The sequence below is a fragment of the Cynocephalus volans genome, chromosome 12, assembly GCF_027409185.1.
Source record: "Cynocephalus volans isolate mCynVol1 chromosome 12, mCynVol1.pri, whole genome shotgun sequence".
NCBI classification, from domain to species: Eukaryota; Metazoa; Chordata; class Mammalia; order Dermoptera; family Cynocephalidae; genus Cynocephalus; species Cynocephalus volans.
In genome coordinates, this window is record NC_084471.1 from 9,156,550 (window position 1) to 9,180,235 (window position 23,686).

The 23,686-nt window shown below is 55.7% G+C and overlaps 2 protein-coding genes across 3 annotated transcripts; one reads left to right on the forward strand and one right to left on the reverse strand.

Annotated features, from left to right (window-relative positions):
- The first annotated feature begins 407 nt into the window (after positions 1-407).
- On the forward strand, positions 408-11,049 carry PMM1 (phosphomannomutase 1). Its single transcript, XM_063075721.1, has 8 exons — positions 408-511; positions 2,860-2,977; positions 3,808-3,884; positions 4,037-4,128; positions 4,365-4,464; positions 9,020-9,095; positions 10,043-10,158; positions 10,513-11,049. The coding sequence occupies exons 1-8, from the start codon at positions 425-427 to the stop codon at positions 10,633-10,635; spliced, it is 789 nt and encodes a 262-aa protein (XP_062931791.1). The 5' UTR covers positions 408-424; the 3' UTR covers positions 10,636-11,049.
- Positions 11,050-11,273: 224 nt separating this feature from the next.
- On the reverse strand, positions 11,274-22,457 carry CSDC2 (cold shock domain containing C2). 2 transcript variants are annotated; one of them, XM_063075494.1, is made up of 5 exons: positions 22,298-22,457; positions 15,831-15,884; positions 14,777-15,075; positions 13,730-13,852; positions 11,274-13,108 (listed from the first exon to the last, which is right to left on the reverse strand). In XM_063075494.1, exons 2-5 carry the CDS (start codon positions 15,882-15,884, stop codon positions 12,946-12,948), a joined length of 639 nt encoding a protein of 212 aa, XP_062931564.1. In that variant the 5' UTR covers positions 22,298-22,457; the 3' UTR covers positions 11,274-12,945. The 2 variants fall into 2 exon arrangements, with proteins under 2 accessions (XP_062931564.1, XP_062931565.1); XM_063075495.1 differs by lacking the exon at positions 15,831-15,884.
- Positions 22,458-23,686: the final 1,229 nt, after the last annotated feature.

The window sequence follows — 23,686 nt, forward strand, 5'->3', positions numbered from 1 at the left end:
CCCGTCCCCTGCGAGCCATCCCTCTCCCGTCGAGATCGCGTCCTGGCCACGCCCCTCCCAGGCCCCGCCCCGTCCCCTGCGAGCCATCCCTCTCCCGTCGAGATCGCGTCCTGGCCACGCCCCTCCCAGGCCCCGCCCCCGTCCCCTGCGAGCCATCCCTCTCCCGTCGAGATCGCGTCCTGGCCACGCCCCTCCCAGGCCCCGCCCCGTCCCCTGCGAGCCATCCCTCTCCCGTCGAGATCGCGTCCTGGCCACGCCCCTCCCAGGCCCCGCCCCCGTCCCCTGCGAGCCATCCCTCTCCCGTCGAGATCGCGTCCTGGCCACGCCCCTCCCAGGCCCGGCCCCGCCCCGCCCCGCCTTGCCTGTTTCCGCACGTCTTTGGCGCTGCATTTCGCGACTCCGCCCGGTCCGCGGACTTGCAGCCATGGCTGTCTCCGCCGAGGGCGCCCGCAGGAAGGAGCGCGTCCTCTGTCTGTTTGACGTGGACGGGACCCTCACGCCGGCTCGCCAGGTAGGGCCCTGACGTTCGGAAGCTGCCGCCGAGAGTCACTTGGGCACCCCCGAGTCCGAGTGTGGGATGCAGTGGTACCCGGCCCCTGACATCACGGGGCCGCCCACCTGGAGTGATGGGGACCTGGGCCTCCCATGCCACAGCACCCCCTCCCCCCGCCTTGGGCATTTGTACCCACGTTTTTCCTGGGAGCTCTGGAGCGGGATCCAATTCTGGGTGGAGGAGGCTGTGAATGGGGGCCTAGCTCCTCTCCCGGCCCCCAGAGGCTTCCATGCTCCAGGCCTGGCTCCATGACGCCCCCGCCTCCCCATCCGGGGCTCCTACTCCAGTTCAGCCCTAGGACGCACCTAGGAAGCTGCTGTCTGAACCTGAGGTTCCAGGTGGAGCTCGGCGCCCATCCAAGTGCCATTCTGCTGGGTGGCAGGGAATCTCAGAGCCATCCCTCCCCAACCTTTGCAGACCTTGGGCCTGGGTCTAGTTTCTCAAGCTCCTTACCGACTTTACCTTCCACCCTAGTCGTGGAGGACTTCTTTTCCAGTGAGTTTATGTTCTTTGCGCACCCGGAGGTGGGAGGCTGCAAGCCTAATCTGGTTATAGTGGGGACACTGAGGCACAGTATAGTTTTACTTTTAAAGGGGACTAACCGTATTGATCCTCCAACCTCTAATCCACACCCCGTTTTTCTCCCTTTGGATTTTATCCTGGGTGAGTCCCTAGACCCACTTTCACCAGCTGAATGCATGAATAAGCAGGCCTCATTCATGCCCACCCTGTGGGTATTCCATCTTCCAGTCTGGGGCCACAGGACCAACCGAGGGATCTCCTAGAACGGGGAGAAGTGGGGATGGGTTGCTGGGCAGAGGCTGATGGGAACTCCGGTCTTAGCTTCCCGTCTTGGGTCCTGAATGTCCCTCTCCCTCTCTTATGTGAAGTTGTCCTGGCTGGGACCCCAGGGGCCCAGGGAGGGATCAGTCCACTCTGCCTTCCAGCAGGGGTGGATCAGGGAGGAAGACAGAAGAATTGGAGGGAGGGTGGCAGGGCCTAGACACAGTCCTGACACCTCCCTCTGACCCTTCACTGACACAACCACAGCCTGAACAAGGACAGCATGTTAATTTGTCCAAGGACCAGGCCCTGTGCTTAGCACTTTTCAAAAGTTAATTTTTAATTACATACGATTTTATGAGCACATTCTCCTTGTAGGAAATGAAGACATAACAGAAGGTTAAAGTCCCCTCTGACCTCACCAGGATCCCAGCCAGGTCTAGCCCCTTCCCCAAAGTAATGTGGTTGCCTGTGTGGTATGGCTTCCTTCCCAACCTTTATCTGTATCTTTTTGCCCAGAAGAAATGTTAAGCATTGTTTTGTGAGGCTATTTTAATTTTAATTAAGTGGCATTATAGCATGTCTTGGGACCCTGCCATGTTAGAAGAACAGGCCTGCCTTATTTTGAGTAATCGCAGTATAGTAGTATTTCAGAGTAGACATGTGCCGTTCTCCAATTAACAAGCGTGTAAGTTGTTTGCAGTTTTTCACTATTATAAGCCATACCCCAGTGAACCTACATATACACCTGGGAAAGAGAAGTGGAAATTCTGGGTGATAGGATATGTGCATTTTAAGTTTAGTAGATCTTGCCAAATTACCCTCCTAAACCAATTTACAATCTGACCAATAGCATTTGAGAGTGCCTGTTTCCTCTACATCATTGTCCACTTTAGACATTGTCGACTTTGTAATATGTGAATGTATAAAAGTATGGATTATAATTGAATAGTTTGCATTTCCTTAATAGGGAATCTTTTCATGTGATTAATCAAGTTTCATTGCCCTCCATTTCTAAGCACTTTGGATGCATTATCTCATTTAATTCTGACAGTGATCCCCTTCAGGTGATTACTACTATGGTCTCAATTTTATAGAAGGGAAAATTGAAGTAAAGAGAGACAAAGCCGGGGCCAGCCTGTGGCTCACTCGGGAGAGTGTGGTGCTGATAACATCAAGGCCACGGGTTCAGATCCCTATATAGGGATGGCCGGTTAGCTCACCGGGTAAGCGTGGTGCTGACAACACCAAGTCAAGGGTTAAGATCCCCTTACCAGTCATCTTTTAAAAAAAAAAGAGAGAGAGACAAAGCCATTTGCTCAAGGTCATCCTGCTATTGAGGGACTTGAGCCAGAGTTTGAACCGAAGTACATCTAATTTTGAGGTCTGGGCTCTAAATCTTATTCTGCTTCAGATCCAGGTAGAACATGGGCTCCCTGGGTTCTGAGCACTAAGTTAGGGCTAATTGGAGAGCCCAGACATGCTGACAGCCAGAATCCTGTGCTTCTCCCTTACCCCTGCAGAAGATTGACCCTGAGGTGGCTGCCTTCCTGCAGAAGCTGCGAAGTAGAGTGCAGATCGGCGTGGTGGGTGGCTCCGACTACTCTAAGATTGCTGAACAGCTGGGCGAGGGTGATGAAGGTAGGAGTGGGCCAGAGCCAGTTTCATTTGGGGTGTGGTGGGGAGTGGGGAGTTCTGGAGATCCCTGGGCACCTTCAGAGACCCAGTCCTGCATCTGTGGGGCAGAAGAAATAGAGAGGGAGTGGCCAGATGGTTCGCTCACTGATTCAACAAACATTTAGTGAGCACCTACTATTGCTAGGCATGCTCTAGGCTGTGGAGAAACAGCTGGGAACAAAACAGGCAGAATCCTGCCCTTATATGGTTTGCATTCTCATTTCTCCCTGCAAAGTCTTGATTTCCTCATCTTTAAAGTCGGCATAATCAATCATGAATATCTCCCTATCCTGTCTGTGTCTCCAGCTCCACTACCCCACCTTAGCCCAGGTGATCGCCTGTCTAGGGCCCTGCGACACCCCCGCCCCCGCCCACTCCAGCTGCTTCTTAAGGCTACCAGAGCTGAAAACTCCCACTCCCCGCTGCAGCCAGCACTGAGACCACAGTGATGGAAGCTGCAAAATGGAAGCCCCTGTACAGAGAGGCTGTGGGAGTGCTGCGGACTCCTGGAAGAGGCGGGAGTTAGATCTCGGAGGAGAGGGGGATGGAGGGGGAATGTCCCAGGCAGAAGGTCCTGCATGTGAGCAGAGGCCTAGAGATGTGACTGGCTTGTTGGAAAGAAAACAAAGCTGCAGAAAGAGAGGAGGCTGGAGAAGCAGGTTTGGGGTGAAGAAATAGGCTTCAAATGCCAAACCAAGGACTGTGGGCTTCATCTCTCTGCTTGCCTCTGGGATAACGGTTAGACCTGGTCTCACGCTCTTTCTTTCTCCCCTGGCCTCTGTGTGGCCCCAAAGTCATCGAGAAGTTTGATTATGTGTTTGCTGAGAACGGGACGGTGCAGTATAAGCACGGACGACTGCTCTCCAAGCAGGTCAGTGCCCCCTAGGGCTAGCCAGGGGCACCCGCTTTTCTGCAGTGGGACAGTCTACAGTGCCTTGTGTTCCGGGCTGGGGAAGAGACGCTGTGTCCATCCCAGGGTCAGGCAACTCAGGCCACACTCAGAGCCCTGTGTTTCTTGTGTAGACCATCCAGAACCACCTGGGGGAGGAACTCCTGCAGGACTTGATCAACTTCTGCCTCAGCTACATGGCCCTTCTCAGACTGCCCAAGAAGCGGTGAGGTCCTTCCCAGCCTGGTCTCTGGAGCCTGGGGCCTGAGGGAGGAAAAGTTGGGTCCTTCAGATGGAACCTAGAGATAATTGGGCTCCTGAGTTCTTGGTGGGTGGGTTCTTGTTTCCTTTGAAGTCCAAGGAGACTGTGATCCCAGATCGGGCTGGAGTTGAATTCAAGGCCATTTTCGTTCTCTCTGGCTCCCTGTCCTCCCTCCCTCCCCCATCCTCTGTCATCACCAGTGGAACCTTCATTGAGTTCCGGAATGGCATGCTGAACATCTCTCCCATCGGCCGGAGCTGCACCCTGGAGGAGCGGATCGAGTTCTCCGAACTGGACAAGGTGCCACCAACTGTGCAACTGTAGGCCTGTAGGACCTCAGTCACTCAACTTGTCTGAGCCTTTGTTTTCTCATCAGTGAAATGGATGGGGGGGTAGGTGCTCTGATTTAACTGATATCCTTTTGGGCACCTACCGGGTGCCACGGTTGTAGGCACATCTGCATCTTTCCAACGCTACTGGTTTCCCTTCCAGTGACCAGCACCACCAGCCAACAGCATACCCAGGCCAACACCTGGGGCATCATTTCCACCTTTCCACCCACATCGAGTCCAACAACGGTTTCTGTTCCTTCATCCTCCAGAGTCAGTCTCAACTCTGCATCTGCAGAACTGAGACCCCGCTCTGCCGACTAGACCCTGCCAGTCTGCTCTCCAGTAATGCCATTGAGAACCTTTTAAACACATCTGCCCGTGTCCACTTCCTGCTCAGATCCTTCTATGGCTCCCCAATGCCACCTGGACAATATCCCAGCAACCCCATCATGGTGCCCCGAGCCCTGAGGGGTCTGCCTGGCTCCGGCTCACCTCTCCAGCCTCCTCTCTGCGCCCTTCAAGCTCTACTTCCTGTTCCTGGAACACACCAAGGGCCTCTCACCTGTTGGTGTGCTGTCCCCGCTAAACCTTGACATGCATCTTGCTTGTCCCCACACCGTCCACCCCCGTCCTGTCAGGGATGGAGCGAGTTCATCCATCCAGGCCGTGTCTCGCAGGTCTGTCCATGTTCCCTCTCTGACCTGACAGCTGCTCTCCCACCTTGCTCTCTGCTCCGGCCTTGGCCTCTTTGCTGATTCTAGAGATGACAGACAGTGTCCTACTTCAGGGCTGTGCCTTCTGCCCAGAGCACACTTCCCTGAGACAGGGCTCGTCCTCTCACCTCCTTCCAATCTGCTCCAATGTCACCTTTTCACTGGGGCCTTCCTGGGCATCCCGTTTAATATCGCACCCCCAGCACTCCCTGCTCCCCTGCCCATTTTATTTCTCCCCAAGAGTCCATCACCACCCTCCAGTACACTATGGCATCTACTTTGTAAATCTTAGTCTTCGTCTGTCTCCCCATCAAAGCTGTAAGCTCTGTCAGGGCAGGAACCTTTTTTTTTTTCTTTTTTTAAAGATGACCGGTAAGGGGATCTTAACCCTTGACTTGGTGTTGTCAGCACGAGGCTCTCCAAAGTGAGCTAACCAGCCATCCCTATATAGGGATCCGAACCCGTGGCCTTGGTGTTGTCAGCACCACACTCTCCCAAGTGAGCTAACCGGCCATCCTTATATAGGATCCGAACCTGTGGCCTTGGCGTTATCAGCACCACACTCTCCCGAGTGAGCCACGGGCCGGCCCCTAGGAATCTCTTTTTTTTTTTTTGGCAGCTGGCCAGTACAGGGATCCGACGTTGGTGTTACAAAGCAGTACTCTAACCCACTGAGCTAACTGGCCAGCCCTTTTTAAAATTTTCTTCCTTTTTTTTTTATTTTAGGGCAGGAATTTCTTTAATTTTTTTCTTCTTTTCTTTTTTTTTGGTGACTGGGTGGAACACTGGAACTTGGTTTTATCAGCACCATGCGCTAACCAAGTATGCTAACTGTAGAGCACCATGCGCTAACCAAGTATGCTATCTGTAGAGCACCATGCTCTAACCAAGTATGCTATCTGTAGAGCACCAGGCTCTAACCAAGTGTGCTAACTGTAGAGCACCATGCGCTAACCAAGTGTGCTAACTGTAGAGCACCATGCGCTAACCAAGTGTGCTATCTGTAGAGCACCATGCGCTAACCAAGTGTGCTATCTGTAGAGCACCATGCGCTAACCAAGTATGCTATCTGTAGAGCACCATGCTCTAACCAAGTATGCTAACTGTAGAGCACCATGCGCTAACCAAGTATGCTATCTGTAGAGCACCATGCGCTAACCAAGTATGCTATCTGTAGAGCACCATGCGCTAACCAAGTATGCTATCTGTAGAGCACCATGCTCTAACCAAGTATGCTATCTGTAGAGCACCATGCGCTAACCAAGTATGCTATCTGTAGAGCACCATGCGCTAACCAAGTATGCTATCTGTAGAGCACCATGCGCTAACCAAGTATGCTATCTGTAGAGCACCATGCTCTAACCAAGTATGCTATCTGTAGAGCACCATGCGCTAACCAAGTATGCTATCTGTAGAGCACCATGCTCTAACCAAGTATGCTATCTGTAGAGCACCAGGCGCTAACCAAGTATGCTATCTGTAGAGCACCAGGCGCTAACCAAGTATGCTATCTGTAGAGCACCAGGCGCTAACCAAGTATGCTATCTGTAGAGCACCATGCGCTAACCAAGTATGCTATCTGTAGAGCACCATGCGCTAACCAAGTATGCTATCTGTAGAGCACCATGCGCTAACCAAGTATGCTATCTGTAGAGCACCATGCTCTAACCAAGTATGCTAACTGTAGAGCACCATGCGCTAACCAAGTATGCTATCTGTAGCTCAAGGCAGGGATTTCTGCTGCTTGATCACTGTGCCTGGAGCTTAGCAAGTGCTCCAGAAACACTGTTTGAATGAATGGAATACATAATAGTATCTCCATTTTACACATGAGGAAACCATGGCTCAGAGGGGAAGTGACTCACCCAAGGTCACTTAGGTAGTAGTTTGCAGAGTAAAGACGTGGTTCTGCCCACTACCCTCTGGTGCTTCCCTGCGGCTGGGTGGGGCCCAACCTCCCAGCTTATGGCTCCCACCCCCACCTCTACCCTGTGTCCCAAGGCTTAGGGTAGACGATGCCCACAGGCACGGGGACTTTTCTTGTTGGATTAGCAAGATTGACCATTGGCAAAGAACTCCTCCGCACACATACTGAGAGGGGACCCCTTCTCAGGCTACCCAGGTTTCCTATCCTAGCTTTACCTCCTGTTGTTTGCCTAGTAACCTGGAAAACTAGCTTCACTGCTGCATGCCTCTGTTTTCTCATCTGTAAAATAAGGGTAATAGTTCCCATCTCAGGGACTGACATAAGGACCGGACAAGGTGGAGCGTGTAACCAGCCTGCATGGGGCGGTGGGGATGGCAGCCGGCTGGCACTTCCTGCAGCCCCCAGCTCCTCCACTTGTCTGTTTGGCTCTTGTTCGCCCCCTTCTGGTATTAGAAGGGCATGAACATTCCTGATCTGAGTGCCCTGTACCAGCCCAGGTCCCCTTCAGTCCTTCCAACCCTGAGATAGAGACAAGTAGTCCTTTTCCTTAGATGAAGTCACTGAGGCCACATGGTAAGTGACCAGCTCAAGGTCACAGTGGTGGTCCCTGCTGTGGCTGGACTTGGCATGTAGGACTGTACAGTGACCAGTCTGGTTCTCTGGAGAGGGGTGGTGCAGCCACGCTGGCCATGTGGAAACATTTCTTCAGAGCTTGGGGCACACTTAGCTCTAGTCCTGGGCCCACAGAGCGGCCTCTGGTGGGGACTCTGGCCTCCCTGGGGCCCACCCACCTGCTGGGAAGGCAAGGCCAAGGCTGGAGGAGGCTCACATTCCTCGTCTCTGCTTTTCCACGAGAGGGAAGCAGGCAGGGGTCATTCATTACTTCTCCATTCTTTAGTCTAGGAAATAGGCTCAGAGATCAGGTGACTTGCGCACAATCACACAGCTGAGAAGCATAGCAGCCATGCCCGGAACCCAGACAGCCTGCCTTTGATCTCAGGCTTGGTCCTGTCTGGCTGTATAGCTCATGTCCTCCCTGTACCACTTCTCCAGGCTGCGAACTGCTGGCCACTGCCTGCCTCTCCGTTTCAGTCCTCCCCAGCTCTGACTAAAAGGCAGCACTAATCACTCCATTCCCATGCTCTGAAATCCTGTGCAGCTCTTGCTCCCCCAGGATGTGTCCAAACTCCCCACCCTGGGCTCCAGGCCCTCTGTCAGCTGAATGTCCTGTTCAGCTCTCGCCGCTGCTTCAGTCAGATGGGGTCTGCCACCTCGTGCCTCTGCTGCACTGCCTCTACACTGAGTGACCCATTGGCTCCTGTGGCACTGGCCCCATTAGCACAGCAGCCCAGATGGCTGGCCGGGCTGGTTTACATGTCCAGCTGCCCCTCAGGCTCGGCACAGCTGTTCCCCTCCATGGCCACAGCAGGGTCAGGCCTAGAGGGGTCCTCAGGCTAGTGAGTGAATGTCCCCCACTCCGTGTTTATAGAGGTGCTGCTCGGTGGGGTGGGGTGGGGTGGGGCAGAGCTGCCCTGGGCACTGCTGAGTCCCCCAGCCCATCCCAGCACAGGCAGGAGATGCTCAGCAGACGCAGGGCATCCTGCTGAGCCCTTTCTGAGCACCCACTGCCACTGACTGACAGCTTCCAGTGTGAACTCCTTACGCTCATTTCTCATGTGTGACCCAGGGTTTGTGGGGTTGAGCTGTGCGGGGCTGACAGGACTGAGCCCTGCCAAGGTGGACACTCGGACTGGGACTCAGATTGCCCCGTCCCTCAGCCTCCCTCCACACCCCCTTGGCAGGGATCAGAGTCACAGACCTGGATTTGGGCCTGGCTGTGCCACAAAGGCCAGGTGACCCAATCTGCTCCCTCCCCTCTGCAGAAGGAGAAGATCCGGGAGAAGTTCGTGGAAGCCCTGAAAACGGAGTTTGCTGGCAAAGGGCTGAGGTTCTCCCGAGGTATGTCCACCCTGCAGAGGGCCTGAGAGGCCTAGCACAGGAGCCCCTCCTTGCACCGTCCACCCCTCCCAAGACCAGGCTGTAATCCCTGAGCCTTTAGAAATCCCTCCGGGCCCTCAGGGCACAGCAGGAGCAGACAGCCCAAAAAATGGGCAGGAGCTCAGTATCTATGGCCCTGCAGTCTTCTCCGCCTCAGTAAATGCCACACGCCTACCCAGGTCCTAGGCCAAAAACCTAGGAGTCTCCTTTGAGTTCTCTCCCCAACCACTACCCAAGTCTACTCTACTAGGGAGTCCCAGGGCCCCATGCCCAGAACACATCTGGAATCTAACCACCGTTCACACCTCCGCTGCTAGCAGCTTGTCCCTGCCACCAACTGCCCCTGACATAGCTGGTCTGTCCACTGCCACTTCACCCATTCAGAGGGGAGACCAGCTGCCCCAGGGGCAGTTGGAGCCTGGGATTGTGTCCTCCCTCTGCTCAAAGCTCTCCAGAGGCCCTTCCTCATTCTCTGAACAAACCCCAAGACTCCATCTGCAGCCCAGGGCCTGCAGGCCCTCACCCCTGCATCTCCCAGCCTTTTCGGTTGTGGGACGCTCCTCTCCCTTCTCTGCCTTGGGGACTGTACTTTGTTCTGCAGCCATCCTCACTCTGGCTCGGGTCCCAGCTCCGTGCCACCTCAGAGGTGTCCACTCACCACGCTGGCTGGTGAGCATCCCTCCCCCGCCCTGTTGACTTTCCTGCTCTCAGGTGGTCTTCTTTGTTTGCCACCTGTATCAGAACCTCCAAGAGGATCTGAGTCTGTCCTATGCCCTGTGCCTGGCACTAAGTAGGCACTCAAGAGTTGTCAGATGAATGAATGAACAAGGGGCCTTGCCTAAGCTGTCCCTCTGCTAGCCTTGTCTGCCCCTCCCAGGAGGGAATCACAGCCCCCACCCCCTCCACAGGAGGCATGATCAGCTTTGACGTCTTCCCTGAGGGCTGGGACAAGCGCTACTGCCTGGACAGCCTGGACCAGGACAGCTTTGAAACCATCCACTTCTTTGGGAATGAGACCAACCCTGTGAGTGTGGCCCAGCTCGGGTTCCCCCCCGACCCAAATCACCCAAGGTCAAGGCCTGGACGCAGGGCAACAGTACAGATCTCTTTGGGCTCCTGGAGAACAGCCAGTGCTCACCAGCCCCATTACACAGATTGAAAGGCTGGGGCCCAGAGAGGGCTGGACACTTGTTCCCTGTCACAGAGCAAGGCAGGGCAGGTCTGGCAAGGGCTAAGAAGGTGGGCTTCCTGGTGGTTCTGTAGGAGGAGCAGCTCTGTGGGGAGGGACCTCCATGCCAGGGTGGCTGCTAGGCTCCAACCCTGGGAGCCTTCTCCAGGCAACACCAAAATACGTGCTTTTTCTGCCTTTTGTGTGCAGGGTGGAAATGACTTTGAGATCTACGCCGACCCCCGGACTGTCGGCCACAGTGTTGTCTCCCCTCAGGACACAGTGAGGCGATGCCGAGAGATTTTCTTCCCAGAGACAGCTCATGAGGCGTGACCAGGGCCTGCATCTGTGCATCTGACTTCTGAAGAGCTCTGCCCAGGCCTAGAGAGAGGCCCTGGTGTTGGATGAGATGCCAGGGCCCCTCCTCCACTGGCCCAGGACACCTGCCTCGTCGTGTACCTGCTGCAAGACCCACCCAGCCAGTCAGCACTTGGTGGGACTGGCCCCTGTCCTCCCAGGGCCCAGAATGTCCCCGGTTCTCCACCTTGATGGCCCTGACCGCAGCTGCTGCTTGTACTTCTGAACAGAATAGGTGTCTAGCCATGCTGGGAAGAGGCGTGTGCGAATGTCAGATTGAGTCCATCCTGCCTTCCCGCCCCAACAGATGGGGTGCTGAGTGGGAAGGTACATATTTTAGAGAACTTTATGTCCCAAGTATTATTAAAGTTCTCAGAACAAGATATGGCATCAATTGCGTTGAATGGATAATTGGTCCTAGTCACATGCTGTTATGACCACCATTTTGCAGATGAGGAAACAGGCTCAGAGGGGCAGGGACTTGGCCCAAGTCACACAAGAAGTTATCAGTCCAGTAGAGGAGGGGATGTTGAAGCCCCAAACAAGGGCCGGTTTGTCTTGTACTCCCCCAGCCCCTTCTCCTGGGACCCAGACAGACAGAGGCAGCTCTGGGCCATTGTGGGTCACAGTTGAGGGTTTATTGCCAGTGTTAGGAAGGATGGGGAGTCCGGGTGTCTGGGGGTCTCGGGAGGGTTTCTGACTGGGCACTGCAGGGCCCGTGAGTGAGAGCTGCTGTCACCCAGGTGCCCCCAAGGCTGATGCCACTACATCTTGCCTGCTGGCTGGTGCCTGAAAAGGGGGCCTCCTCACAGGGGGGAAGCCTTGGGGGCCCTCAGGAGTCAATCTGCGCCTACCGTCCCTCTGCCAAGGGGTCTGGGGGTCCCTGTTTCTCAGGGGACAGCCTTGCTGGAGTAGCCTAGCACAGGATGGCACGTCAGACAGGCTGGGCCTTCTCAGTTTGGGGGGGTGGCCAGCACATCTCAGCAGCTCGGGCTCCCAGCCTCTTTGTGTGGTGGGCACCAGGGCAGGGGTGAGATGCAGATACCCCAGCTGATCTCTACCCTGGGATCTTGGGACACCTACGTGGCTGGGGATCCTCCTAGACAGTCCCTGACCCCCTCACTCTCGGCATCGGAGCCTCTAATTTCACTCACAGACTGGGTCTCATAACGGTCACCATTCCTGCTAGGTCCTCCCTTGAACCTGTGACCCCATTTTTCTCTAGAAGAGAGAGATGGGGAGGGGGCAAGGAGATGGAGGCAGGTGGTGCCCCTCCTTCCTGGCTTCCTGGGCCAGACACATCTTCAGGGATGGACAAGAAAAGGGCCACACCTCAGCCACCAGCCTGGCAGGGGCCAGTGGGAGCCACCCGTTCTGCGGCTTTGGGAAGAGGGTCTGGCATGGAGGTTGCAGAGCCGGTGGTCTCCCAGGCTGAGGGCCACCCGTCCTTGTGGGTACCTGAGCCTGGCCCTGCTTGAGGGGACGTGTGTTGTCTACTGCAGCGTCCTGGGCAGCCGTCATGGCCAGCACGGGCAGAGCATCAGTGGTGTTTGTGAGTCGAGCTTAAGAGATGGCCCCCAGCCCTGCCGACCCTCGCCGCCTCCGAGGGGCAGGGCAGGCGGCTTGGCTGGGGGCAGCCCAGGGAAGGAGCACGGCCGGGGCCAGGCTGGGGAGGAGGACGGGCCAGCGAGGCAGGAACCCCAGACCCCCTTGCACCTGCCTCTGCGGTGTGCCCAGGGAAAGAGCGAGGGCAGGAGGGTGGGGCCGGGGTGGTGAGACGGCCTGTCTGCCTCTGCGTTTTGCCCTCTTTCCCCAGCCCAGGGTGGGAGCCATGAGCAGCACAGGCGGAGGTAGGCCCAGCCAGGGCCTGGGCAGAGCGGGGCTCGGGCACAGGCGGGGAAGCGAGCTGGTGTGGAGGGGCTCCCACCCGGTCCCCTTGGGCCTGCCGCAGGCTCCCAGAGGCTCCGTTGGTGTGGACAGGAGGTCACGAGGGTCCTGGGTGTACATAGTGGAGGAGGGGAGAGGGAGACACAGTGGACAACACAGAAGGCGGGTCTGGTGGCGTCCCCCTCGGTCCAGCTCCTGGCCAGCTCTCACGACAGTCACGGGTCACAGGGGTGGGTAGAGGCACACGCTCACAGCCACAAGCACAGACAGACAGACAGACGTGCACACTGAGGCTGCCTGGGGACTGATCAGCCAGTGCAGTGGGGGCACGGAGCTGGCTGCTGCCCGTCCACCCTGGCTCCCCACCCACCTGACTGGCTGGCACATAAGCCACCCAGCCTAGGAGCCCACGACCTGGCCAGACCACGTCTCATGGGGAGTATGGGGGGCCAGCTGGGTGAGCACCACCTCCACAGCCTGGAACTTCTGGTTCTTGGGTGGGATGGGGCACATCTTGTAGGTCACCTCGTCACCCTCCACTGGCACGTATTCCCCCTCGATGCTGGTGGGTGGGAGAGGGGGGTCAGCCCAACAGCAGGGCCCATGCCCCAAACAGCCCTGCAGCCTGGCATGAGGGGCAGCCTAATCCTGGGGCTAGCAAGGCCGGGGAGCCTGGGCAGCCTCACTTCTCAGAGCCTCAGGTCTCTAATCTGTAAAATAAGAATCATAAACTGTGCCTCCCTCTCTGTGTCAATGGGGATTGAGATTTGAAAGCATGTAAGGAAGTCCTTGAGGCTTAGAGAAGCTCTGTGACCTCCCCAGGTCATCCCTGGCATCACAGGTAGATGGTGTCAGGCCCAGACTCACCTCTCCACCTCCTAACCCCCCTGCCTGGAGACCCCTTCCAGGCCAAGAGGACCAGGGGCTGCCCTCTCAGGCCCCATGATGCCGGCACAGGACCCCAGGACCCAGCTGGTGGTTCCCAGCGATCCTAGGGTCTGCCTGCTCCCTTCTCAGCTGGCCCCAGCCCTGCACCCTCAGCCCCTACTGAGAGGAAGAGCAAGATGCTGGGAATACAGACCTCAGCAAGCGAGGAGAGAGGTCTGGGGAAACATTTTTTGAGGCACTGCTGGGGACAGTGGGGCAGGAGCCCAGCCAAGAATAGGGAGGTGGAGGGACTCACTCAGATACGTGCACGAAGATGTCTTCAGACCCATTCTCAGGGGTGATGAAGCCATGACCCTGTGAGCGCGAGAACTGCTTACAGACGCCCTTGAACACGGGCCCAGCAGAGGCACGGGCTGTCCTGGGGAGAGGGTGGGAGGATTGGAGATGTGACCTGGGGGGCCTCTTTCCTGGACCCCCACAGCCTTGGTGGGCCCTGCCTCAGGGCTGCAGGAGACCTGCCCCAGGCCAGAAACAAAGTTCACTCAGTCCTCACATCATCCCCATGGACAGATAATGAGACTGAGTCCCAGAGAGGGGCATTGACTCTCCCAGGACATCACAGCAAGTGGGTCTCCTGACTCCTGGCCAATACCCTCTCTCTGGACTGTACCCTCCCCTCTTGAGGTTGTTTGGGCTTAAATGGATTCCTGTTATAAAATTTCTTATTTTTTTTTTTTTTTTAAAAGATGACCGGTAAGGGGATCCCAACCCTTGACTTGGTGCTGTCAGCACCACGCTCAGCCAGTGAGCAAACCGGCCATCCGTATATGGGATCCGAACCCGGGGCCTTGGTGTTATCAGCACCTCACTCTCCCGAGTGAGCCACGGGCCGGCCCCCTGTTATAAAATTTCTGAGTGAAGAATGTCCAGCCTAGATTTGAATACCTCCCAAAATGGACAGCTCACTATCTATGAAAGCAGCTGAATCCTATTCACTCGTTCCTCACTTATTCAACTAGGACATCATTTTCCTGATACCCCTAACCCTGCCAGGTGGGAATGGATGGTGACAAATGTCCTCTGGATTGTAAGCAGCTTGTGGGTTGGGACTTTGTGTTATTCATCACTGGATCCCCTGGTCAGGAGCTCAATGAATCTTTGTAGAATGAATGAATGAATGAACGAATGAATGAATACTGCAGTTACTGGAAGTCTGCTACAGCTCCCCTGTCCTCGGGTGAGGGCAACAGGGGCTGGAGGACGATGGGGGTGAGCAGCCCAGGCGGAGCCCTGTCCTGGGGGAAGATCCTGGAGTCTGGGCGAGGAAGAGGCAGATACTCACGCCGAATACGTCCTGGTCCGTTTGGTGGGCAGAGGACTGGGCAGATCCCGAGGCGGGACACCACCCCGTTCCCAGACCCTGCTGCCCTCCCGATGGAAGGGGAAGGTGGGCCAGACAGGGGACTTGGGGGAGTGGAGTGGGGGCACAACTGGGGGTGACGTGGGCTCCGAAGTCATGGTGGGGCCAGCAGGAGAGCCTGGTGGGCTCTGGGGCCCAGTGGCCGGTGAAGGGCTTGGGCGTCCTTGCGGGCAGGGCCCGGCCTGGCCCCGCTCGGTGGCCTCTCCAGCCACAGGCTCCGTCTGGAAGAGGGAGAGAGAGGCATGGGTGAGTACGGTCGGGGTGGGACACAAGTCAGGAGGTCTGGTCCTGCATGCCCCTCCTAACAGTGTGACTCCAGGCCACTCATGGCCTCTTCCTGGCTAGTGTCCCCACCAGAAAGACAGAACAGTCACGTAATCCCTAATCTTGTAGTGCAATTCTATAACTGCAGGGGCCTGGGAGGAGGGGTGGGTAGGGTGGCCGATGATCTGGAATATGGTTTGGCACAAGTGTTAGTTGTTTCAAATCCATAGACCTGGGGGCTGGCTGGTTAGCTCGCTTGGTTAGAGCATGGTGCCGATAACAGCAAGGTGAAGGGTTTGGATCCAAGTACTGGCCAGCTGCCCCCCAAAAAACAAAAATAAACTCACAGACCTGGGTTCAAATCTCAGCTTTGTCACCTACAACTCGGCAAGCTCAAGCAAGCCATTTGGCAGCTCCAGAGTGGTAAGTAGGAGTGGAGGCTCCAGACCCAGGTGGCCTGGGTTTGAATCCTGGCTCCTTCACCCCCTGCTGTGCGGCCGTGGTCAACACTCATAACCTCTGCCTCCCTTTCCTGCTCTGTAAAATGGGGACAGTGCTGGTTCTTATTTCAAAGAGAAGTTGCTGGAAGGATTAAATGACTTTCTGCCCGTTTAGAACAAGACCAGTGCATGGTGAGCTCTTGGAGAAAACGTTGGCTATTTTTTCTTAGTCCCAGATTCCGTCTCTCTAAAATGATGTTGATAATACTTACCATGCAAGGATGCTGAGGATTCAATGATTTAGTCTGTGTGCCAGCATCTGGCATCTGTGAATACCCAATAAATTGCTATTATCAATACTAATGAATAGAAATCCCCAAGTCAACAGCTCACTACCTACATGACCTTGAGAAAATTTAGCCTATGTTTTCCTCTACTAAGGAAGAAAACATAATTCTCCCACCCATGCACACCCCGCGTCACTCCTCCCCAAGGGCTGGGAAGTCTTGAAGCTCAAAAGATGCTGCTGCGGAACTAGGGGAGGGACAGGTCGCCTGCCACAGTGGTGCTGGGAAGGACCCCTAGACCAGGAGAGTTCCAGCTCTGCTACTTGTTAGCTGCTGGCCTTGGGGAGGACTCTCGTTAGCCTCAGTTTCCTCATCTGTACAATGGAGCTGATGAACACTGCCTCACTCTCTCCCAGGCTATGGTGAGACTTGGCTGACTCTGGAGATATGCAAAGGATCCCATAGTCCACAGTCACACAGAAGTGGGGGTGATACATTCTCCACCTCGTCACCCCCATTCCTTCACCTCCCCACCTCCACCCCAAGGCCCTGGGGGTCAGGGGTGAATCCCTGAGTTGCAAGTCTATTTCAATTTTGTGGTCTCCCCCCCACCCGACCACACACAGAGCCTGTAGTTTCTGGGGAAGACTTAAGCCTCCTTAGGAGTCCAAAGCCCAGGAAGCCCAAAAGCACCGTGTGGCAGGGCTGGAGGAGCCCAGGAGTCACCCCACTGAACCCCATCATTGGAGCAGGCCTCCTGGCCTGTCCTCAAGATCACACAGCAAGCGGGATTTTCTGGGCCAAGATGATGCGCTGGTTCTGCCATCTCTGCCATCCCCTCCTTCCTCCTCCCGACACCCTCCCCTCCAGCAAGGACGGCTGGGAGCCCAGGGCCTGGCTGCCATCGGGAGGTGACCGCTCCTCTAGCCCCTCAGCCCTCTTAATTTCAAGTGAGTTTTTCTCTCTGAGCTCACTCCAGGAGGCAGGGTAGGCCAGTATTGCAATTTCATTCCCCATTTTAGAGAGAAGAAAACAGAAGCTTCAAGAAGAGAAGTGACCACAGAAAAACTTGAATGTGAATGTTCACAGTAGCACTATTCACAATAACCAAAAAGTGACAACAACTGAAATGCCCCCCAACAGATGAATGGATAAACAGATTATGGTGTCATGGTACGGCCACGTAGTAGAACATCATTGGCCATAAAGAGAAGTGAGGTGCTGACTTGCACTACAATCAGGGTGAACCTTGAAAACATCACACCGAGTGGAAGAAGCTGGTTGCAAAACACCACGTACTGTACGATCCCAGTCATGCGAAGGGTCCAGAACAGGCAACCCGCAGACAGAAAGCAGACTAGTGGTCACCAGGGGCTGGGGGGGAGGGATGGGGAGTGGCTGCTAATGGGTAGGGAGTTTCTTTTGGGAGCAATAAAAATGTTCTGTAATTGACTGTGGTGATGGTTGTGCAATTCTGTGAATATACTAAAAACACTTGAATCACACACTTTGAGCAGGTGAATTTTATGGCATGTGAATTACTATTACCAAAAAAAAGGAAGACCGGCAGCAAAGTTACCCAAGATGACACAGCTGGGAAAGCACCAGATGCTAGGCCCTGCAGCCCACTCGTGGGTGCCACCTGTCCTACCTGGGTGAGGGGTGGCAGATGATGGGGACAGAAGCCCTGCCTCCCTCTCTCTAGGAAGCAGGACGGTCCTGGCCTCCCCACTGCACAGCTTTCCCAGGCCTGATACTGTGCTCGGCTGTCACTGCCGGCGCTGGGAGGTCTTGGGGCGCGGGGAGGGGACGAGGGGGCGGAGGAGCGATAGCCCACGGTGGTTACCAGGGAGACGCAGCTGAGCTGGGCCCGCTCTGGCCAGCCCGGCCTCCCACCCCAGGCCTCCTGCTGCGCGGGCAGCGGGGAAGGGAGAAAGAAGCGCTGATGGTCCAGGCTCAGGGCGGAGGGCGGCCCCCCACCTTCCCCTCTCCATCATGGGCTCCAGAAGTGAGGCCAGGCGAGCACACAGGCCACAACAGGGGACACAGGACCGGCTGAGAGAAGGCGGGAGCTCGGCCTTGGTTTACTCCTCTGGGGAATGGGGATGACAAGGATCCCTCCTCCGCGGGCTCTTTTGCGGATGAAACGAGATGGAATGTGGGAAGCGCCGAGCAAGTGCTGGGCAAGAGCTCGCTCTTCCTCCCAGGCAGGGCTGCTGCACTGGACGTGGGGGAGACCCGGCTGGGAGGGGCCGAGCTCTAAGCTTCCCTAAGCACCACCCCCCTGCGGGGGCCCCGCCCCACACAGCTGCATGGTTTCTTGTTTTATTTAATTCCTGCAACAGACCTTTAAAGCTGGCACTATTATTACTGCACTTTGCAGAGGAGTAAACTGAGGCTCAGAGAGGTTAAATCATACAGCAATGGACGTCTGAGCTAGGATTTGAACCAGGACAATCGGACTGGAGCCTTGGAGTGGGAGGTCAGGAGTTGTACGTTCAGGCTCTGCATTGCTACTGACTTGCTGTGTGAACTTGGACAGCGCCTTTCCCTCTCTGGACCCTGCCATGGCCCTGGACTTGGAGGAGCTGCATAATGCCCAGCAGCCTGGGAGACCAGGGAGAAGGGACCCAGACTGCCTGGGTCTGAATCCTGGCTCTACTGCACCCTAGCTGAGTGGCCCTACCTCACTAGGCCTCAGTTTCCTCATATGCGAATGGGACTAAGCTAGCACCCTGCCAGGTTGTGGGAGGAGCCAAGGAGCTGTGTCATGGTCCTCCCTTGAGTGGGTGTCTCCCTGGCCATGCGTTTTGGCTCTGACCCTCCCAGCCAAGCTCATCTTTTTTTCCCTGCTGAGGGCCAATCCCCAACTGACACTGTAGTTCTGTAGACAAAGGGGCCAGGGGTGGTAAAAACTAAACACCAGGGCTGTTCAGAGAGAACCCAAGGTGTGATGCACTGTCATGGGGCCATGGTGCTCTGAATGGTGACTCAGCTCTGTCAGCAGGTGACCATAGCCTGCGTTGCAGCTCTGCTCCAATTCTCAGCTCCCCCCAAAAGAATGGAAATGGCTATCATGGTTCTCTCTTGACCATAAGAATCCCTCTCAGCCTGTACAGATCAGGGAAAGCAAGCTGGCTCAGCCACCGGCGCTGTGTGACCTGGAGCAAGCACCTGCCCCTCTTTGGGCCTCCTCTTGCTCTTCAGCTATGTGAATCATCAATGGTCCAGATGACTAATGAAGGTTGGTCCAACTCTCCTTGGAGGTTGTCAAAAACACTCATGTGACTGAAATAAAGCTGAGTGCCACACACTGGGACCACAAATATGAACGTCGCTGCCCTTAGAGGGTCCCCAGTCCAGGGGGGGAACAGACACACAGATGATTAAAACACAGAGTGGGAAGTCCTCATATAATGAGTCTCAGCTACTATTTTTTTTCTTTTTTTTTTCGTGGCTGCCCAGTACAGGGATGAGATCCCTTGCCCTTGGTGTTATCAACACCACACTAACCAACTGAGCTAACCGGCCAGCCCTCAGCTACTATGTCTTGATTATTGACTGTGCACCAAGCCCTTTGCCCCGTTTCCTCATTTAGTCCTCACAAGAACCCTCCACAATAATTACTGTTAGAATACCCGTTTTTCAGAAGAGTAAACTGAGGCTCAGAGAGGTGAAGAGGCTTGCTGAGGCCACACAGCCGGTCAGGTGCATCAGGCAGCATGCTGTAGGTGTTTGGGTGTGCGGGAAGGCCTCGGGCAGGAGGCAGGGATGTGAGGACCAGCAGTTCCCTGAAAGCAGCTGCTGCCCTCCTCTGGAGAAGGAAGGGCAGGGGTGTGGAAGAACTGGGGAGTCAAGACTCGGGGTTCTATTCCTGGCTTTGTGCTGACTCAGGCCATGACCTTGGGTGAGTCACCAACTCTGCAAAGCCTAAAAACAACTCCCCCAATAAAAATGTCCCAGCCCCGAGCCCCCATTATGGGGGAGCAGATGGGAAAGAACAGGCACATTTGCTAAAAAATAGAAAGGACAGGGAACTCAAGGACAACGATGGAAGGGCTTCCTGATCGGTGGGGTCTCATCCATGGGGGGTCCTAGGAGGGTGAGAAAACCTCAGGACCACCAGACAGCAGCTGGCACTTCCTGGCTCTTCCCCTCCTCCAGCCTCCCAGACGCTCCTTAAAATACATCAGTGCCAAAGCTGCTCCTGCAGCTGGAGGTGACCTAATTAAACCTGGTTCCTTCCCCCTCCCACAGCGTGTGTGCAGGGGTGGGGGTGGGGGGTGGGGTGCGCCACAGCCAATACTTGAGCTTAATTATTTAAGAGACCTTTTTTTTTTTTTTTTAAAGATGACCGGTAAGGGGATCTTAACCCTGACAACTTGGTGTTGTCAGCACCACGCTCACCCAAGTGAGCTAACCGACCATCCCTATATAGGGATCCGAACCCGTGGCTTTGGTATTATCAGCACCACACTCTCCCAAGTGAGCCACGGGCCGGCCCTAAGAGACCCTTTAACCCTCCTCCCTGTTCCATGCCCAGGCTGCCCTGGAGGGCTGCTATGGTTATAGCCTCTGGGCTTCTTTGGCATCGGTCGTGGTGTGGAAGCCAGGATGGCACCTGGAAAGCCAAGTTCACATCCTAGTCCTGCCTCTGCCTGGCTGTGTGACCCTAGGCAAGTCACTTTCCCAGTCTCAGTCCCCTGAGAAAGAGGAACAGACTGGTCAAAGTCACATATAAAGCAGCTGAGCTTGAACTCACAACAGTGTGACCCCAAAGCCCAGGAGCTTCCCAGATTGACACTCACCCCCATCGACCCCCCACCCCCTGGGCGTGACTATCATTTTGCTGGCTTAGGGGCAGGGGAAGAGCTCCCCACTGCTTTTAGCTCCCATTTTGCTGATCAGCATGGACAAAAGTCTGAACTCCAAGCCCCTTCCCACAGGCTCTGGGACCTGACTGCCCTGGTTGTGACCAGTGGACGTGACCAGTGCAGCCAGGCCCTGAGCGCCCTCTGCTGGATGCTGCCATGGGGGCTGGGGGCTGCCTCCAGACCAGTGGGCAGGTGTCCCCTCTCCATGTGGGTCCCCCAGTGCCCCCCAGGGAGCCCTGGGTTCGCATCATGAACATTGCCCAGCCCTCTCTCTCCAGGCCCAGGGGAGGCCTCTGTGGCTAGAACTGTCCTCTGGCCTCCCTCAGGCCCCTGTACAACCAGTGCCTGTTTACACCTATCTTTTTTATTTTTGTTTTTAGGAGGGGGAGGGGTAGACAGATCAAGATGTGCAGATATGGAAAATAGATGTATTTGGAAAAGATTTCAAGGAAATGGGGGGAGGCGGGACAAAGTTCAGGGAGGAAACATTCAGAATGTGGAGGATCCAGAGGCCTCTGGGATGGAAACCAGCTCCCCCTCCCCCTGGGGGCTGGAGACCCCTCTTCTCAGGGAGAGGCCCCTACTGGACCACATCCAGGTGGGCATGGTGCCAGGCTCTCAGAGAGGTTGCCCACTCCCCACTGGGCACACTTCCTCCTCCCTCCCCCAGCCCCAGGGATGCAGCAGTTCACACTCTGTATTTATTATTGTTCTCACTCTGCACTCCTTGGGAAGAGCCTGCGGGCTGGCAGCTTGGCAGGAACCTGCTGGCTCCTTGTGGGTGTCAGCGTCACCCTTTATCTCCGCCTGGACTCCTTGTGCCAGGGTTAGGCCACTCAGGGGCTTGGCGCCAGCCAAGGCCACCCTGAGTCCCTGCATCCCACGGCAGGGGTGGCCCAGCAGGCCCTAGCTTATCACCCCTGCCCTCTGGGGGCTGCTCCCTGGTAAGGGGGGAAGTCAGAGCGAGACCAGCAGGCAGGAAGAAGTAAGGGCTCCGAGGTGAAAATTAAAATATGGAGCCACCTCTCCAAGCCAGATAACACAATTATCCCATCATATCAGGGGGAAAAAGAGAGTCAGGATAAACAGCTGCTCTATGTCCAACTGTCCGCCTGCCCCAGAAGGTCCCAACCCAGCCCCAACCCCACATTCCAGGGGAGAAGACCAAGGCTGCTCCTTCTGCACTCCCCTTGCAGCATCTGGAAGGGGCACTGATTTCTCCTGTCAAGGTGTTCCCCTCCCCCTGGGTCCAGACAGGAGGCTGCGGCTTGGCAGGTATCTGCTGTTTTCTGAGCCAGACACAAGTCCCAGACACAGACACAGTGCGCGCGCACGCGCGCGCACACACACTCCCATAGGAAGCCACACAGCCTCAGCTTCCCTTGGGGGTCAAGGGGACAGAAGGAGGGAGGGATGGACAGGTGGGCACATCTAAATCCCCCAACATCCCCTCTGTAAGGGAAGCTGTGCTGGCCCAGCCCCCACCCTCCTGGCCTTGCAACCGCCCCCGTGTTGTACCTCCAGCCTTCGTCCCTGCCAAGGCCACAGTTTCTCACGCGATGCGCCCCAGCCCCTTACCTCTCCCTGGCAGCTGAGGTCCTGGTGGTGCTTCCTGCAGCCCTGCAGGGTGGCCTCTGCCTCTCTCGGACGCCTGGAGCTGGCGGGCAGGGGATGGGTCTGGAAGCCGTGCTCGGTGTGTGTATGTGTGTGTATGTGTGTGTGACAGAGCAGGCGGCACCGGCCCCTCACTCACTCACACACGCCTTCCCGCTGACGTCAGGAAGAGCAGGAGGGAGGGACTGGGATGGGAATTTGTACTCCTTGCTTAAAGGGACATCAGGCTCTGTGGCCTCTGGCCCAGACACCACCTCCTGAGTCAGGCACCACCAGGTGATAGACTTAACTGCGTCTTTCAAGGCCCTAAAGCTTTTTTTTTTTCAGAAAGTAGCTTTTATTGCTGGGCCATGGTATAATTTGCCCTGCCAGGTCGGGGTAGCTACTGAGGAATGCAGGGGAGGAAGAGCTGGGGACAGCGCCACATTCCTGGCAATTAGAGAGCAAGGGAGTGGTGAGTGACTGTGCGCGCTTGTGCGTGCGTGTGCGTGAGTGTGTGTGTGTGTGTGTGTGTCTGTGTGTGTCTGCATGCATAGAGGGACATCCCACAGGGCGGGGGTGGGTCTGGGAGAACGGAGGACAGAACAGAGAGGAGCCCTCCCAAGAGTGCTTAAGACAAGCCAGGTTCCCAGGGACTCTCAGACGTTCCTGTCCCCTCTGGATGATCAGAGTGGCCCCTGCCCTCCATTAGCACTGACACTGTGCTCAGTTGTCTCTCGCTTGGCTCTGAGATCCTTGAGAGTGAAGAATGTGGGCAAGTCACATGAACTCATCTCTTTGTCTGGCACAGAGTAGGCACTCGAGATGTTTCTGTTGAATTGAATTGAAGACGACCAGAAGGGAGTGATAAGCTTGCTACACACACACACACACACACACACACACACACACGCACACGCACACGCACGCGCGCGCGCGCCATGGAGCAGAGGGACTAACTGAACCGAGGTGCCCAAGCTGGACAGCTGCTGCTCCTAGACAGAGCCTGGGTTTCCACATCAGAGAAGTTCTGGGTTTGAATCTCAGCTCCAAACTGTGTGACTTTGGGCAAGTCCCTGGTGTTTAATTAGTACTACTGAGGCAGACCGGCATTTTCAAAAGAAGTCTTATTAACGCAGAAATGAGATGGGAGTTAAAAGAGAAGCAACCAAGAAAAATGGAAATAACTAATAAAAATAGCTAAGGTGCATCGAGGGCTTCCTACCTGCCAAGCAATGGGCTTTGCCCTCACTTAAACCTCACAACAATTCAATCATTTCTTTTATCATCCCTATTTTACTGGTGAGGAACAGGGGTTCAGACAGGAGGAGGGACTTGCCTACGTTCATTCAGCTGCTTGGATGGGTACTTGAG